Source organism: Camelina sativa, chromosome 17, assembly GCF_030686135.1.
Source record: "Camelina sativa cultivar CO46 ecotype springtype chromosome 17, ASM3068613v1".
NCBI lineage: Eukaryota > Viridiplantae > Streptophyta > Magnoliopsida > Brassicales > Brassicaceae > Camelina > Camelina sativa.
The window spans coordinates 20,405,608-20,420,299 of record NC_141896.1 but is presented as its reverse complement, the minus strand read 5'-3'; the positions used below and the strand labels follow the sequence as shown (position 1 = coordinate 20,420,299).

At 40.2% G+C, this 14,692-nt stretch overlaps 2 protein-coding genes across 5 annotated transcripts; both read right to left on the bottom strand.

Annotated features, from left to right (window-relative positions):
* Positions 1-214: 214 nt before the first annotated feature.
* On the bottom strand, positions 215-628 carry LOC147924091 (uncharacterized). Its single transcript, XM_087496612.1, has one exon. The coding sequence runs from the start codon at positions 626-628 to the stop codon at positions 215-217; it is 414 nt and encodes a 137-aa protein (XP_087352738.1).
* Positions 629-3,769: 3,141 nt separating this feature from the next.
* Positions 3,770-14,272, bottom strand: LOC104757391 (ABC transporter C family member 1). 4 transcript variants are annotated; one of them, XM_087494826.1, is made up of 28 exons: positions 13,962-14,272; positions 13,001-13,427; positions 12,730-12,908; positions 12,584-12,623; positions 12,298-12,454; positions 11,745-11,859; positions 11,579-11,659; positions 11,265-11,289; positions 11,030-11,086; positions 10,747-10,812; positions 10,560-10,634; positions 10,290-10,397; positions 9,788-9,922; positions 9,532-9,638; positions 9,343-9,436; positions 8,823-8,990; positions 8,515-8,655; positions 8,211-8,411; positions 8,033-8,131; positions 7,688-7,840; positions 7,157-7,539; positions 6,735-6,915; positions 6,196-6,519; positions 5,175-5,931; positions 4,947-5,068; positions 4,631-4,876; positions 4,114-4,531; positions 3,770-4,032 (listed from the first exon to the last, which is right to left on the bottom strand). In XM_087494826.1, exons 2-28 carry the CDS (start codon positions 13,328-13,330, stop codon positions 3,935-3,937), a joined length of 4,860 nt encoding a protein of 1,619 aa, XP_087350952.1. In that variant the 5' UTR covers positions 13,331-13,427; positions 13,962-14,272; the 3' UTR covers positions 3,770-3,934. The 4 variants fall into 4 exon arrangements, with proteins under 4 accessions (XP_087350952.1, XP_087350954.1, XP_087350953.1 ...); XM_087494828.1 differs by having other exon boundaries at positions 8,515-8,681; positions 13,962-14,121; XM_087494827.1 differs by having other exon boundaries at positions 13,874-14,046.
* Between the last annotated feature and the right edge of the window lie 420 nt (positions 14,273-14,692).

Here is a 14,692-nt window from a genome sequence, read left to right as displayed (position 1 = left end):
TGTCCTTTGTTGACCAGGCGAATGTGGAAGCCCGAGATTGCAGGAAAGCGATCAGCTTAGCCTTTATGCTCTCATCGAGTTCGGCCCCGATGCCAACAGTTCGCGATGGATCAGAGGGGTCAATATTCGCCTGTAGGATCTTGCACTCCGGAGACTTGAGGCGATCCCGCTCCGGCTTTCGGGGACCGGAGAGATGGTCCCCGCTCTGTAATTGCTATGCGGTCTCCGTCTTCCTCTGCTTCTTTTCGATAACAGAGCAGACTCTGGCCACCCTCTGGTCGCCGTAAAGCGTGCAAATTCCTGTAGGAGTTGGGAATTTGAGGCAGAGGTGATAGGTCGACGGTACGGCTTGCATCACATATATCCATGGTACCCCCAAAATAGCGTTGTAGATTGGTGGTGTATCAACGACTGCGAACTTAGTCTTCCGGGTCACTCCGCCAGCTCGTACTTGTAGTTTTACGTCTCCCATCGACATCTTAGCGACCTCATCATAGCCCGTTAGCGTTCGAGTTTTGGGTTTTAGTTGGTCTGGTGTGACACCCATTTTCTCTAGCGTCTGCCAGCAGAGTACATTGACGGTGCTCCCAGTATCGATCAGGACTCGTTCGACATTGAAGTCGCCCATCGAGACTTCGATAACCAAAGGGTCTGAATGGGGGTGTTGGATCCCTTTGGCGTCATCCGAAGTGAATGATATCGGGTCCTTTCAGAGTGAAGGCTCGCTCGGAGCAGTTTGAAGGGCGCAAACTTGTCGTGCCCTCTTTTTTAGTGCGCGAACAGAGTCTGCGCAGTCCTCTGGTGGACCAAGTATCATGGTTATTCGTCCACGAGGAGGAGAATTGGCCCGCTCCGGGTTTTGTCCCCTCTGTCGTTTGGGAGGGCCAGGCAGTTCGTCTGCTTGGGGCGCCTCCTCCTTGTGATTCACGGGTGCTTGGTTGACCAGCTGTTGGGCTGCGTTGGGTGGTCCATCGTAACCCCGTCCGCCGCCTGCGCCACGGCCTCGGTTAGATCGTCCTCCGCGCCATCCGCCTCGGCGACCTCTACCTCCACGGGCGCTTTTTGGCTGATAAGTAGCTTCGACTTCGCCAGAAAGATACTTTGCGTACAGGTAGTTCTTCAGGTGGACGCACTCTTGTGTGGAGTGACCGGGGTACATGTGAAAATCGCAGTAGAGTTCCTTCGGGTCAGATGGCTGCTTGTCCTGATCGTCCACCTCGGAGACTGCGTGGATGACGCCCTTTTTTCGATCCTGAGGTTCGTGGTGCTTGCGGGGTTCGTGGTGTTCGACCCGGTTTTTAGCCTTAGCGGGATGTGATGGTTGTTCATCATTAGTTTTTGCGGCTATTCGGGCTTCTTCCTCCTCGTCGAGATCTTGGGTTCCCGGATGTTAAGGTCCTTTCGTAACGGTGATCCAGGGATTAAACCCTTTCTGAAGGCTGCCATTGCTGCATCCTCCGGTACGTTGACCTTTGTCAGCTTCTCCTTGAATCTGTTCAAGAAACTGGCGATGGGTTCTCCCCGTTCCTGGGCCATCTCCCATAGATCTGAACTTGTTACGCCTGGTTCGATGAGGATTCGATAATTCTAGAGGAAGGCCTTAGATAAGTCGTCGAAGTTGTCGATCGAGTTCGGCTCGAGCCTTGTGAACCATACCAAGGCAGCGCCGGAAAGGCTATCCACGAATAGCTGACAGCAACCGGCGTCCCTCTGTTCGTCGGTGTATCGCGCTTTTGACATGGTCGCCATGAAGGATGTCATGAACTGGACTGGATCTTTGTCTCCTTGGTAGATTGGAAGCTTCAGTTTGACGTTCGGTATGGTGGCCCGCGCTATCCGTTGAGTGAAGGGTGATTGCCGAGTCACTTCGACAATCCTATCGATCTCGGGAGCCGTGCTGATAGCTCGATGGAGGAGCGTGTTCATGCCGCTAATCTGCGACCTGATTTCTTCGAGTTCGAAGCAAGGTCCAGAGTTCGCAAGGCGGGTGACCGGGGCGGTCGAGCTCTCGTGTATCCGTAAATTCGGATTTGTCGGTCGAATGCTCGACGTTGTTTGAGGGGGAGGATTCCTCTGCTCGAATTGTCCGTCAGAAAAGTCGAGACGACGAGTGAGTCCGCCCAAAGTGAGTGCTGGCGATTGTCCGGCAGAGATTTGTGACGGGGTTGCTTGGGTTACAACGGCGTCAACTCTGCGGTTGGTGTCCGCGATCATCTGGTAGATCTCTTTCGTCATGGTGCCGAACAGGATTCTGAAGTCCTCCATAGAAACGACCAGCGGGTTCTGGGCCGCAGGCGTGGTATGAACGGGGAGGTTCCCGTCTTCTGCATCGATCTGCTGCTCTGTCATGTGAGCATCTGCCTCGTTATGGGTTTGTTGTTCAGAAGGCTCCGTGAGGTTGACTGGCGCTTCGCGAGTTTGCCCTGTGTCCTGGCTGGTCTCCCCTTCAGATCTGACCCCGACTGGGAGTTCGGTGGAGGTTCCGGCCGGGTTTGCCGTTGCGTTGACGCAGTGACGAGAGTATACGGCAGTGACGGGCCTAGTCGATGCGCCGCCCAGCGTCGCGATGCTATCCTGGGAAGGCGTGATACCCGTGAGATCGGGCGTGCAGTTTGTTTCGGGAACTTCGTTCACGACGGAAGACATTATTGCAAGGCTTTTTTAAGGAGAGTTTCCTAGAGATGAACTTTTCTAGAGACGATTTGCGTCCCCACAGATGGCGCCAATTGTAGAAACTAGGTTTCCACAATGAATTTGTTTAAGGCGGGAAACAAATTCAATAGAGCTATCTCTCTAGAAAATAGATCTAAACCTTGAAATTAGGAGTAAAGAAGAAGAACTCAAGAGAACTAGGGTTTATTGTAAAGAGCGGAAGGAGAACTCAATTATTGTATTAGATTCTGGAGGGATTACAATGGAGAAGTCTCCCCTTATTTATACATGTCTCGAGATCACACAATATATCAACTTTCCTTATCAGACGAAGTGAAATATGGAAAACTGCCTTATTGTTTGAGTCGGCTGCGCCGCATCGAAGTGGAGGTCGGTTTCTTCTTCTCCAAGACTTCGTCTCACCCGAATTGACTCTTGATGACCTAATTGATCCCCTAACCGGATTCCCGGTTAAATGTTCAATTAATGTTTCTGGTTTAGCTCGGTATGTCGGGGGTGCTGAATCCCGTACCAACACAAAGTTTTTTCAATTTGGTAACGATTTACAAAATTAATTTTGAGAAGCAGGAATTGATAAGATTTTTCCTTTTTATTCATAGAAATTGGATTTTCTTGTTTTATAAGTCATGGCTTACGTGCACAAACACCCCAATCAAATCAACTTTTTATGTACATTTTGGATTTATGCATATGTAAACTACTAGGTACTAGTATCGCATGCGCGGGGATAATACTTTCATTCTTCTTTTTTTTTTTATAAATTTTTTGTTTGTTTTCACAATTTTCCAAATTTTTTTGGATTACATATATAATTTTTGTGGAAAATGTCAATGATAAAACATGGTCCTGTATTTTGTCAATTTTGTCCACTATGTAAAGTTGTAAACAATGCCGTTCCTTAGTCAGTGGTTGCCCAAAAAAAAAAAAAAGTCAGTTTGTATTTTGTAGAAAAAAAAAAAAACATGGTTCTGTATTGAGAAATTATGTCCAATGGTTGGTTAGAACTTAGCCATGAGTTCAAAACCAATGTTTTTTTCTTTTCAAATTTTGCGTTAAAGATGAATTCCAGTTGTGTCTATATCATCCGATCCTCGGGTAACCAAACGCTCTCTTTCTCAAAGAAGCGTAGCCTAAATATATATATAGTTACACCACAACAAAATGGGCATTTTTGTTTCGTGTATCCAAAGCAACACAAATCAAAGTTCATCAAAATGTGACTTTTTAAGGTCAAGTAATTTGTAAGCCTTTCATCGTTTGTTTACATCTCGACATTGTCCCAGTCAAACGATTTCCCTTCTAAATTGTAATCTGGGTGTTGCATTCGGTTCTTCGCCAATCTGCTCATCACTGCAAGCCCTGATATAATATTACACCAAATTATTAGATCAAGATACTTTCAACATTTCGTATCCGCAGAATCTTAAGAATAGCATTTACCTTCGACCATTTTGTAAAGAGATGGCCACCACCGCTCTCTAGAGATGTCACTTTGGTTAAGAGAGTCTTCAATCTCTTTATCATGCTTCCCTTCAAGAACACTGCGTAGAGTGACGACTGCGTCCTTTGTTCTCTTCAAAACACTGCTATCATCTTCTATTTCAAGGCTCTCAAGGTCGTTGTGAGATGAAGTCAGGCTCACAGCCAAAGCAAACTGAGCAGCTGCAGCCCAACGAGAAGAAGCTTGCCATTTCCTCTGACCCTCTAATGGTTGTGATGATTCATCTCTTGTACGTTTGTTCTCAAGTACTATACTACGTAAGTACTCGGCATTTGCAGCTCCTGTACTTTGAACCATCTTCGAGAAAGAACTTTCTCCGTTTGAAAGAAGATTCTCTGGTGTACTGAATTCCTGAACCTGGGGTGTTACGAAATTTCAATTTATATTAGTTGAAGACATATAAAGCAGATCTCAAAAGTAGGGTGCAAATAGTGTAGGTCGATGAAGCGTTCCTACTTTTCCAGAATCAAGGACGAGAACTTTGTCACAGTCGATGATCGTATTGAGACGATGAGCGATGATTAGCATCGTGCATGACTTGAATTCTTCTCGGATGGTCTTTTGGATGAGAACATCAGTTCTAACGTCAACAGCAGCAGTTGCTTCATCAAGAACAAGTATCTTAGATCTTCGCAACAACGCACGTGCAAGACTCAACAACTGTCTCTGTCCAACACTGAAATTCTCTCCTGCCTCAGATACCTGATCAAACATACTGAGTTATTACTGAACACAATAGACATGCTAAAGAGAAAATGTTTAACTGAATTACCTCAGCATCAAGACCAAGAGGATTTCTGCGTATAGTATCTTTCAAGTGTGCCCTCTCAAGCGATTCCCAAAGATCGGCATCATTGTGTTCACTAAATGGGTCAAGATTGAATCTCACAGTACCTAGATACAAACGACATTATTAGTATTCTTTTGACTTTTAAGAAAGATAAAAACATCAGAAGCAGTCGTGTTAAAAAAGATATACCAGAAGCAATGGGAGACGTACCTGAGAAAAGAACTGGCGCTTGTGGTATAATTCCGAGCACTTTACGTAAGTCCATCAGTCCAAATCTGCCAATGTCACATTCATCGATCAAGATCCTTCCTTTTTCCAGCTCCACAATCCGGAATAAGGCATTCAAGAGGCTTGATTTCCCAGCGCCTGTCCTTCCAACAATTCCCACCTTATCCATTGGAGAAATCAAGAATGAAACCCCATGTAGAACAGGAGGTAACTCAGGGCGGTAACGAAGAATAACATCCTCAAATTTGATGGATCCAGATGATGGCCATCCGGGAGGTGGACGATTGTTTTCAATGACCAATGGAGCCTCTGACGGTATCTCGATATAATTTCCAACACGCTCAACCGAGTTTAAACTATTCTCAGCTAGACTCGCGAGTCTCAGTACAGCTGTTAAGGAGCTGGTGATACTTAAAGCATAACTGAGAAGCAAACCCATCGTAGATGCAAATGCTTGTTGGTTCTCTGCCCTTCCATTTTGCATGACGGCTAATGACGCAGTCAACCAAACCATGAGACCTCCCAAAACTTCCAAACGGATTCCCAGCCACCGATTTGCAGCCATGTTTACAAGTGTAAATCTGATGTTATTATCCATTGACCTTCCATTAATTTCAGCCATCCTATCATAAGCTTTGTAAGCTCGGATACTCGATAGTCCATTCAATGCCTCTCCAAATTGAGCATAAACCGGTGATCTTGTAGTCGAATCCATACGTTTAATTTCACGGGATGTGTTCTACAATAAGGAAAGAACAGGGTTACCACACAACAGATATGATTGGACTTTTTTTGCTGACAGTTAAGATTAAAGGACTGATGTACCAAAGACATGCGAACTTTTATAATCATGAAAACTATAAGTCTAATGTGGAAACCGCAGCGTATAATAGAAGACTTAAAACTATCAGTGTTCTTTTTGGTCTCAGTTTTCGATGTCTCGATCTGTATTCTTTGAAAGATTTATGAATTGAGAAATCATTGCGTCTAAAAGGTATGTTACCTGGTAATATAGATAAGCTCCATAGAACACGATCAACAGTGGCATGATGGCCCACAGGGACAGAGTGCTGACAATGCCAATCAAGATAACAGTTGAAAGAAGCTGTGCGATTGAACCCATAAACATGTTTACAAAGACTGCCACAGTTCGATCAATATCACCCATATCTTTTGCGAATCGATTGATTATCCGTCCTAATGGATTGGTTTGAAAGAAGACCATTGGAGCTCTTAGTATGGAACCAAGCATAGCATCATGCATCTTTTTAGCTGCATACAGACTGGACATAATCAACCAATATGAATTGATCAACGTCACAGAGACCTGAAAAAACAAAAAGAAATAAGTCTTAGCACAAACATTTTGCTCTCTGTATCCTTTTCTTCTCCATTTTTTTTTCCCCAATACTTTGGCGCAGAAGAAACTTGGTGTACGTTATTTCTTAACTGATCTGCCTTTTAATGTTCAGTTATAAATTATTATGCGATCATGAGTCTTTAAGTTAACGACTCAAAACATTTACCAAATGCAACTCATACCTGTCCAAAAGAAAGAAGCGCATAGACAATATTATAGAATAGGGGTCCATGAGTCTTCGGAGTTCCTGCATCAGTCCACTCACTCAACCAAGTGCTGCTTGAAACCCGAAATACTTGAGTCAAGACGTAGCATATAAGGAGCATCATCACTACCCATGCACCTCCAAGTGCATTCTGGTACCTGGAACACCTCAGTACTCTCATTAATATGGCCTTTAAATACGAAGCTTAGCAAGGAAACATGAATAGGAGGTGTCAAATAATTTATAGAAATAAAGACGCCACAGATAAATTGACATATTGCTGAACCAATAAGAATGTGTCATACTTACTGATATTTCCACTATGGGTAGAAAATAAATAGGAAAAGAAAAACCGCAATAACACAAAAAGAAAGAGCAAAACTCCAAGCGCCAACTAACCTCTCCAGGACTTTCCAACTCACAACTCCAGTTTCACGTTCTTCTCGCTTGACAAGCACAGAGTTTCCTTCTTTGGATTTCTTTGTCTCGCTTCCATCCTTCTGCACATTATTAGTGTTTCCATTCTCAACTGGTCTTACAGACGTTTGATCTGCTTCAGCTTCTCCATTTTCTTCTGAATATTCTTCAACCTTCCCTGCATTTTCCATTAACCTCTGGAACAATGGGCCACTATTGCATAATTCTTCATATGTTCCTTCCTCTTTTATTGTTCCCTCATGGACAAGTAAAATTTTATCCACTTGTGATAGGAAGTGGAGCTGGTTTGTAACAAGTACTCTCGTTTTCTGTCCTAGTTCTCTTTTTATGCATTTTTCAAAAACCTATACATAACAGCCAGTTCTAAATATCAGGTGGCAAACAATAAGAATATTCATGCAGATTGGAAACAAACGTTATAGAATTCAAGATTTGCAAGATTTAAAGATAACAAAGTATTGTTCTATCTGAAAGAGTCTTTGGCTAGTTTACCTGCTGACCAACATGCGCATCAAGGGCACTCAATGGGTCATCTAAGATGCACACATCGGAATTTGAGTAAACGGCCCTAGCCATAGAAACCCTCTGCTTTTGTCCCCCACTGATGTTAACACCTCTTTCTCCAATTTCCGTGAGATCACCACCCTATCAATCAAAAGAAAGAATAGGAAATAAACTTAGATACCTGAGAACTAGAAAAGAGAAGTCCATGCTATCAATGGATCTGATGCAGTTGTCAATTTTTTTCGATTTACATCGCACCAACAAATGTTAAATTTCGTTTCACCTAAGGAAATTTTTGATGCACGTGGCAAAGGAATTCTGCACAAAACTTACGGGAAGTAACTCAAGGTCATGCGTCAGTGCTGTCACATCAATCACCCTTTCATATTTTTCTTGGTCAAAAGGAGCCCCAAACAATATATTATCACGTACCTACGGATGTAACTTACAATCATCAGCTCAAAATCACTTGAGATAATACACTAGTAAAACCAACAATATATGAACTTACTGTTGCGTTAAAGATCCATGAAACTTGTGGAACATAAGCGACTGATCCTCTAAGAGTAACTGTAGCATCAGATCTTGCAGGAAGTTCCCCAAGCATAGCAGATATTAGGGAGGTTTTTCCTTCTCCTGTACTGCCAACTACCGCAACTAGGCTGCCAAGAGGTATGTCCAAGTTGATGTTCGACAAGGTTGGCCTATCCGCCTGCATATGTATACTTCTAGCTCACTTTTTGTACTTCAATGACAATATGTAATAACGAAAACTAGAAGACGTAAGAACATGGGGTAAAATAGACAAAGAAGACCTTTGGATCCCAGGAGAAGTATCCATTTCTTATTGAGATAGCTGGCTGTCCAGGTACAATGGGAGGATTCGGTAAGAGAACTCTCTCTTCAGTCGATAGTACCTCCTCCAAACGGTTCAAGGATACATTAGCATTTACCATCTACACAAGTAAAACTTGGTCAGCATCTGCAAAACAAAATTATGACAATGACTGGTCTAGAAAAAGAGCTAGAGGTTAAATATAAAAAGAACAATTAGAAGCAATCATTACTACTGATGCCACACTATTCATACTGGACATGAATACATGGTTCAAAGGAAAATCACCTGAGTTATAATGTTCGGAAGCATAAATAAAGGAAAACGAAGCACAGAGAATAGAGAAAGTGACGTAAACGCTCTTGCAGGTGTCAGATCTCCTCCAAGCAATGAGAACACACCAAATGAAACAACAGTCACGAAGACAGGAATGCTGTTTAGTATGAACATATTGAACTGCAGCACAAATAGAAGACCAAAAATGAGTCAGAAACTAACATGAAAAGAGGAAATCGAAATACATATAATGCAATATATGTTATAGAATGCTGCTACACATGGCCGATACAACTAAAACAATGTTCACTGAACTAGAAAAGTACACAAAATGCCAACACATCTTGATTCTTGATGGATACCACTCTCAAAATGGTCAAAGGCATTTAACTAGACGAGCAGCTTGGATTTGTCTTTATATACAACCATACTGTTACGAGAACGACCAGTATATGACCAAGACAACTATTGCACACTATGCATACAGTCTATAGAAGCAATTAATATAATAGTCACTGCACTAAAGCCTTACCGCTGACAGGAGTTGTGCTTTTCGGAACCAAGATAACTCATCATCACGTACAGTTTGAACCTTGGACTGAAAACTGTTTTCCCAAGCATAACACCTACATTATATGGGTTTAGTGAGTTAAAACATTGCCTCAAACATCCAACTATGCAAAAAAGAAACATCAGGTCCCAGTCTTCTAAAGTATCGTACTTTACTGTATCCATTGCGGCTAAAACCTCATTCATTAGGCCAATTCTCTTGTCAGTACGCTGCAACCCTTCTTTTGTTAACTTCTGTGTTTTGCTTATAATAACAGTCTGGATCAAAAAAAACAAGAAAATGAATCATAGTCGTTGATCTGAAAAAGAATTGAAGTGATGAGGAGAGAAGCAGAGAAAATTAAGAAACAAATGAGAAATAAGCACTCAAAATCAAAGATCATGAGGAATTATAAAGATATAAGAACCTGAATAGGGAACATCAGAACAAGAAACAATGCACCGATGATGGAGGCAACACCCAATTGTTGGTAGAGGAGAACTAGCGCTACAATTATACGGAATGGCGCTGACCACATGGTATGAAGTGATTGGCAGATTTGCTGTAACAAACAGGAGAAAATTTAGAAATAAGACCAGCTATCAGCTAGGTAAACACTTAGATTTCAAGCCGAAGCTTTGATAAAAGCATTATCCAAAGGTAACTTTTTGACTACATATCAAGCAATATTAAAGGTTTATTGGCTAACAAAGGAAAATCCAACTCCTACAACCGCATTAAAAGAACTCTTAGATTCCTTGAATCTTATAATTAGCTTTCAGAATCAGTCAATAACTTACAGGAAGAGGATTATCTTGGTAAACTGCATTTGAGACTCATATTTTGAGGTATATACACAACTATGAAGTAAAACTTAATACTGAAAAACAGACAAAGCCAAGAAAGGAAAAGGCAACAAAGACATATACCTGCAGCGACTCAGCATCAGTTGTCATTAAGTTTGTTATTTTTCCTGTTTGAAACTTCTTACGGCCCTCATTAGTTAGCCTCAATGACTTCCGGAACACAGCAGCAATCTATTAAGGGAGGAAGTCATCAGCATAAATTAGCAATCTAAAAGCATCTGTTATAGTTTTCAACAAACAAATCAGTACAGGTTTTGAATGAAAACATGAGAAGCATAGCAACAACAGAAGAAACTAAGTAGCAAAGATAATTGATGTGAAACTTCATCTTACCAGTGCAGATCTTAGCCGGTAACCAACACGCATCACATTTTGGAAATATTGAGCTTCACATAGAACCCCCAATACCTGAAATTGTCAAAATCAACATCAAAGACTTGCATAGATATATCCTTTGATGTCCATGCAAGAGATAAAAAAAAGGAAGCGGAGAAAATGTAATTTGTTGCAAATTACATACCACTCCAACAAAGATTGAGATTGCATAGATGTAACCTATCCACGCTGGTTCATTAAGTTGCATTGACTGCAGAAAGTTTTAAGACCACATTAAGAGATATCGTAATATCCAAAGGATGATAGGATTGTGAATCTACCAAGAACGTTTAAACACTAATGTTAGCCAGTAAAATTATGAATCCATCTGAGCGATCCATGTGAATGGCCAAATTACATAGCATTTTGTTAAATAGGTTCAAACACAATGTGAACTGGGGAAAAAAGAAAAGGGCAAAGGAACAAACCTTTAGAAGCTCATTCAGTAGAAGAGGGCCCACGAATTGTGAACAGTCATTCCCAATCTATGATACAATGTAGATTAAAAAGGTCAAAACACTTAATTAACAAGTTACAAAACACATCATTTAGGAAATATAAGACCTCCGAAGCCATCAATATTATTACATAGACAAAGAAAAAGATTGTTACGGAATAATGTAAATAAATAAATAAAAACACAAGAAAGAGAAACAAACGTACCTTCCAGAACCCACCCCACCAAAACCTACAAAATGCAGAAACAGGTTTCCGTAAGACAAACAGTTCATAAGGATGAGAAATATTTAGCATATTACGACCAGAAAAGTAACACATTGATTATCCTAGTTGACATGCATTAAACCATACTTAATCTCACAGCGATAAAAGGTTTATCAGTTTCTAGTTGTTCATAATGCATTAACAATTACAACCAAATGCTTCCCTATATAGCTACATATCATGACGAAGCCCAAACAATCAATTCATATTTCAAAGATACGAGAACACATGACTGCAAAGATGTTTCTCTTTACCTTCCCCCAAGGCTGCTATTCAGTGCTCTCAAGAGCCACGGTTTGGGCTTTTCTAATTCCTTATCCCAGGACATCTGGAAGCTAAAAAAGGAGATAAAATTATATCACGCAACCATGCCAGTCATAGACAGTATTATAGCAAATATGATTTATAAAACAAAAATACCTCCTCATGAGAGTTTCAGTTTTATCCCAAGTGTCCAGATGCCATACATCCTTCTCCGTGAGAGGCCGTTTCGATCCCAGAGTCATCAACGGATTCAACCATGAGAAGAAGATTCCTATGGGATAAAAATATAATGGTAAGGTACATAATAGTCAAAGCTCAACAGATATTGAAGAATCTACTATACAAAATGTTGCGGCTTAGTCAAAGTGATGACCCCTAAGCAAAAACTTCGGTCTCACAATCACATTCCAGTTTTCCTAAGTTCATTTCTATAGAGAACGGAAGCAGAAGTTAAAAAGAAACTGAAAATACTATAGACAACTCGCTGTGTAAATGTGAAAACACTTATAGTGACCGGTTACCAACTATTAGCACTCCATTAGAAATTTATAGATTCAGGGAAATATTTAAGCTCAGAAGAAATTCCAACTTAGATAGGTAGTAAGTGAAAAAGAGATCAGAGATACTGTGGTGATTCTCACAATAAAATAGAAATGCATATAGATAACTAAATTCAGACGGTGGGAATGAGAAATGTAGAGTGACATACTGTCAAATAAATTTGCATGCCGCTCAGGACATATATTTTCTCCTCCAGGAAGCTCTTCATACTCAGAATCCTCCGAGTTTTCAGTCGCCACTGGTGTGTAACCAGGGTGGGGATCCAAATTAGGGAAATACACAAACAAGAGAATTCCAAATGCAACCTGGATTCAAAAGCCACCCTCAACGTCATTATCAAAAGACAGATGTATCATCTATAGCCTGATTTAGACACAGCAGATGGTACCGAGCAGTTTAGAGAATGCAAAAAAAAAGAGTCTAAATGTGCAAACCTGAACTGCCACCTCGCTTATGTAAAGATACAGTTTAAAACTGCAAAAAAAAAAAAAAAAAAACATGACATATACAGTATAAGGCCATCCTGCAGACCAAATGCAACGACTTTCCATAAACCACATAGATTGCAAAATTAACCAACCTGCTATAGTACTCCTTGACTGAAAGAACAAGATTTAACAGCACCATGTCTCCCACAAGAGCGTAAATGACAGCAAATCTGACATACCAACGGAGTTCATGGATATACGTTTTAGTTTCCACAACAGTCATAACCAATGCAGAACCCCAAGCGAAAGCTTCAAGGACCAACATGAACGTCTGGCAAAGAAAGCACAAAACAACAGCATCTTTCAGATAAAACGTACAGAGCAACAACAACAACAAAAAGCAAATGAAGTAATTACACGAACCTCATACGTAGGGAAACCAGCTCCATCCAAATCCAAGACAGAGATCCTCATAACCAATCGAAACAAAGGCTCACCAGTACCATAAGCAGCCAAAAGAGCAAGAAAATAGTTATACCAATTCGACCTCAAGCAGAACTTGACAACTTTGTGATCCTTGGAAGTAAGCCATAAGCGATAAAGACAAAGAATCAAGAGAACAAGATGAGAGATGCCAAGCACAAAAGAGTCAATAGCACAAGGAGTGTATCCACCAAATGCATAATCCACTGTTTTTGTCCACACACCATTCAGCACCGGCTTACAATACCAATCCAACGGCTCAAACCCCATCTTCTTCTTCCTCAATACAAAATTAAAATCCCTCTGCTTTCAAAGTTTATTATCCTCTCAAACACTACACATCACAAGTAACTAACAATCCTCCAATCTGCAATTATTATTAAAAAAAAAAAAAAAAAAAAGACATCAATGAGTTTGTGGTTATGAACTCAATGAATACAAATGGGGAGAATAAGTTGGGAAAAAAAGATATTTGCCATATAAGTGGAGATATTAAAAAAAAAAAACTTTAATAATCACAAAAAGGAAGAACAGAGACAAGCACCACGCAAAAAGTAAGCAGTTTTAAGCATAGATTCTCATAAAACTCTGGAGAAAGAAAAAAAAAAAGTCATAAAAAAGAAGATGATAACATCCAAGTTTCTATCCCCAGAAAAAAAAAAACAAAATCTACAAAAAGTCAGATGGTTCTATTCATGAACAGTATTAAGAAGAAATCACGTAATCGATTCGTTTTAAGATTCATTGTTACAGACTTCTCCCCATGTTTATCAATCGATTAAACGCAAAGCAAAATGGAGAAAAAACGAAAACCTCGAGAGTGCAATCTCGCCGCCGGAGATTTGGAAAAAAAAAAAAAAAAAAAAAATCAAATCAGGAAAGAAGACGTAAACGGAAGAACCTTTATAAGCTCATTTTTGGCCGGAGAAAAGGTGACTCTGACTCTCTCTCTCTCTCTCTCTCTCTCTCTGGCGTAAGCTCTCTTTGGCAGATTCTGAGAGAAATGAGATTTTATAGAGAAGATGAAAATAAATAAAAAAAATGAATGCGTCACTGCTTACACTAACGGAGAGAAAATGAAGAGAGATCCATCCATTAATCCATACTATATGTTTGGAGATTTTTTGCCCAGAAAAGTCAAAAAAAAGTTTCATGAGTAAAAACAATCACCACCTTTTCTCTGCTTATTTCTTTAATTTTTATTTTACACACATTAAAAATTACTAGTAATTAGTAGTACTTAACTTTGCCATTTTCAAAATATACTAAAAATTGGATAAAATCATTATAGTTATTCACCTAAATCACCCCATTTGTTATTACTAATAAATGACTGAGTATTTTTAGTAGATGATATAAAGAGCAATAAGAACAACATTTCAATTCGACAAGTGATACTATTAGATTTTAATTATTTACCCATAATCTTAATCCAACAAACACTTTGGCAATTAGTATTTTTCCTAATCTTACTTTAGCTATCAAATGATTATCATATAAGTATATTCTTAAAAGAAACAAATAATAATGACTGAGAGTAGACTTTTCCTAATCCTTACGATCATAAAAATAATGGCAGCACTGCATGTAACAAAGTTGAAAGCACGACTTCTCTCTAGCTTTACCCACTTT

What these genes read in the sequence shown, in the direction of transcription:
- LOC147924091 (XM_087496612.1), bottom strand. Translation starts at nt 628, where the DNA reads ATGGGCGACTTCAATGTCGAACGAGTCCTGATCGATACTGGGAGCACC.
- LOC104757391 (XM_087494826.1), bottom strand. Translation starts at nt 13,330, where the DNA reads ATGGGGTTTGAGCCGTTGGATTGGTATTGTAAGCCGGTGCTGAATGGT. An exon ending in ACTGAAACTCTCATGAGGAG is followed by an intron (nt 11,660 to 11,744) that starts GTATTTTTGTTT and finishes CTCCTTTTTTAG; the next exon opens with CTTCCAGATGTCCTGGGATA. An exon ending in TCTTTACAAAATGGTCGAAG is followed by an intron (nt 4,033 to 4,113) that starts GTAAATGCTATT and finishes ATATTATATCAG; the next exon opens with GGCTTGCAGTGATGAGCAGA.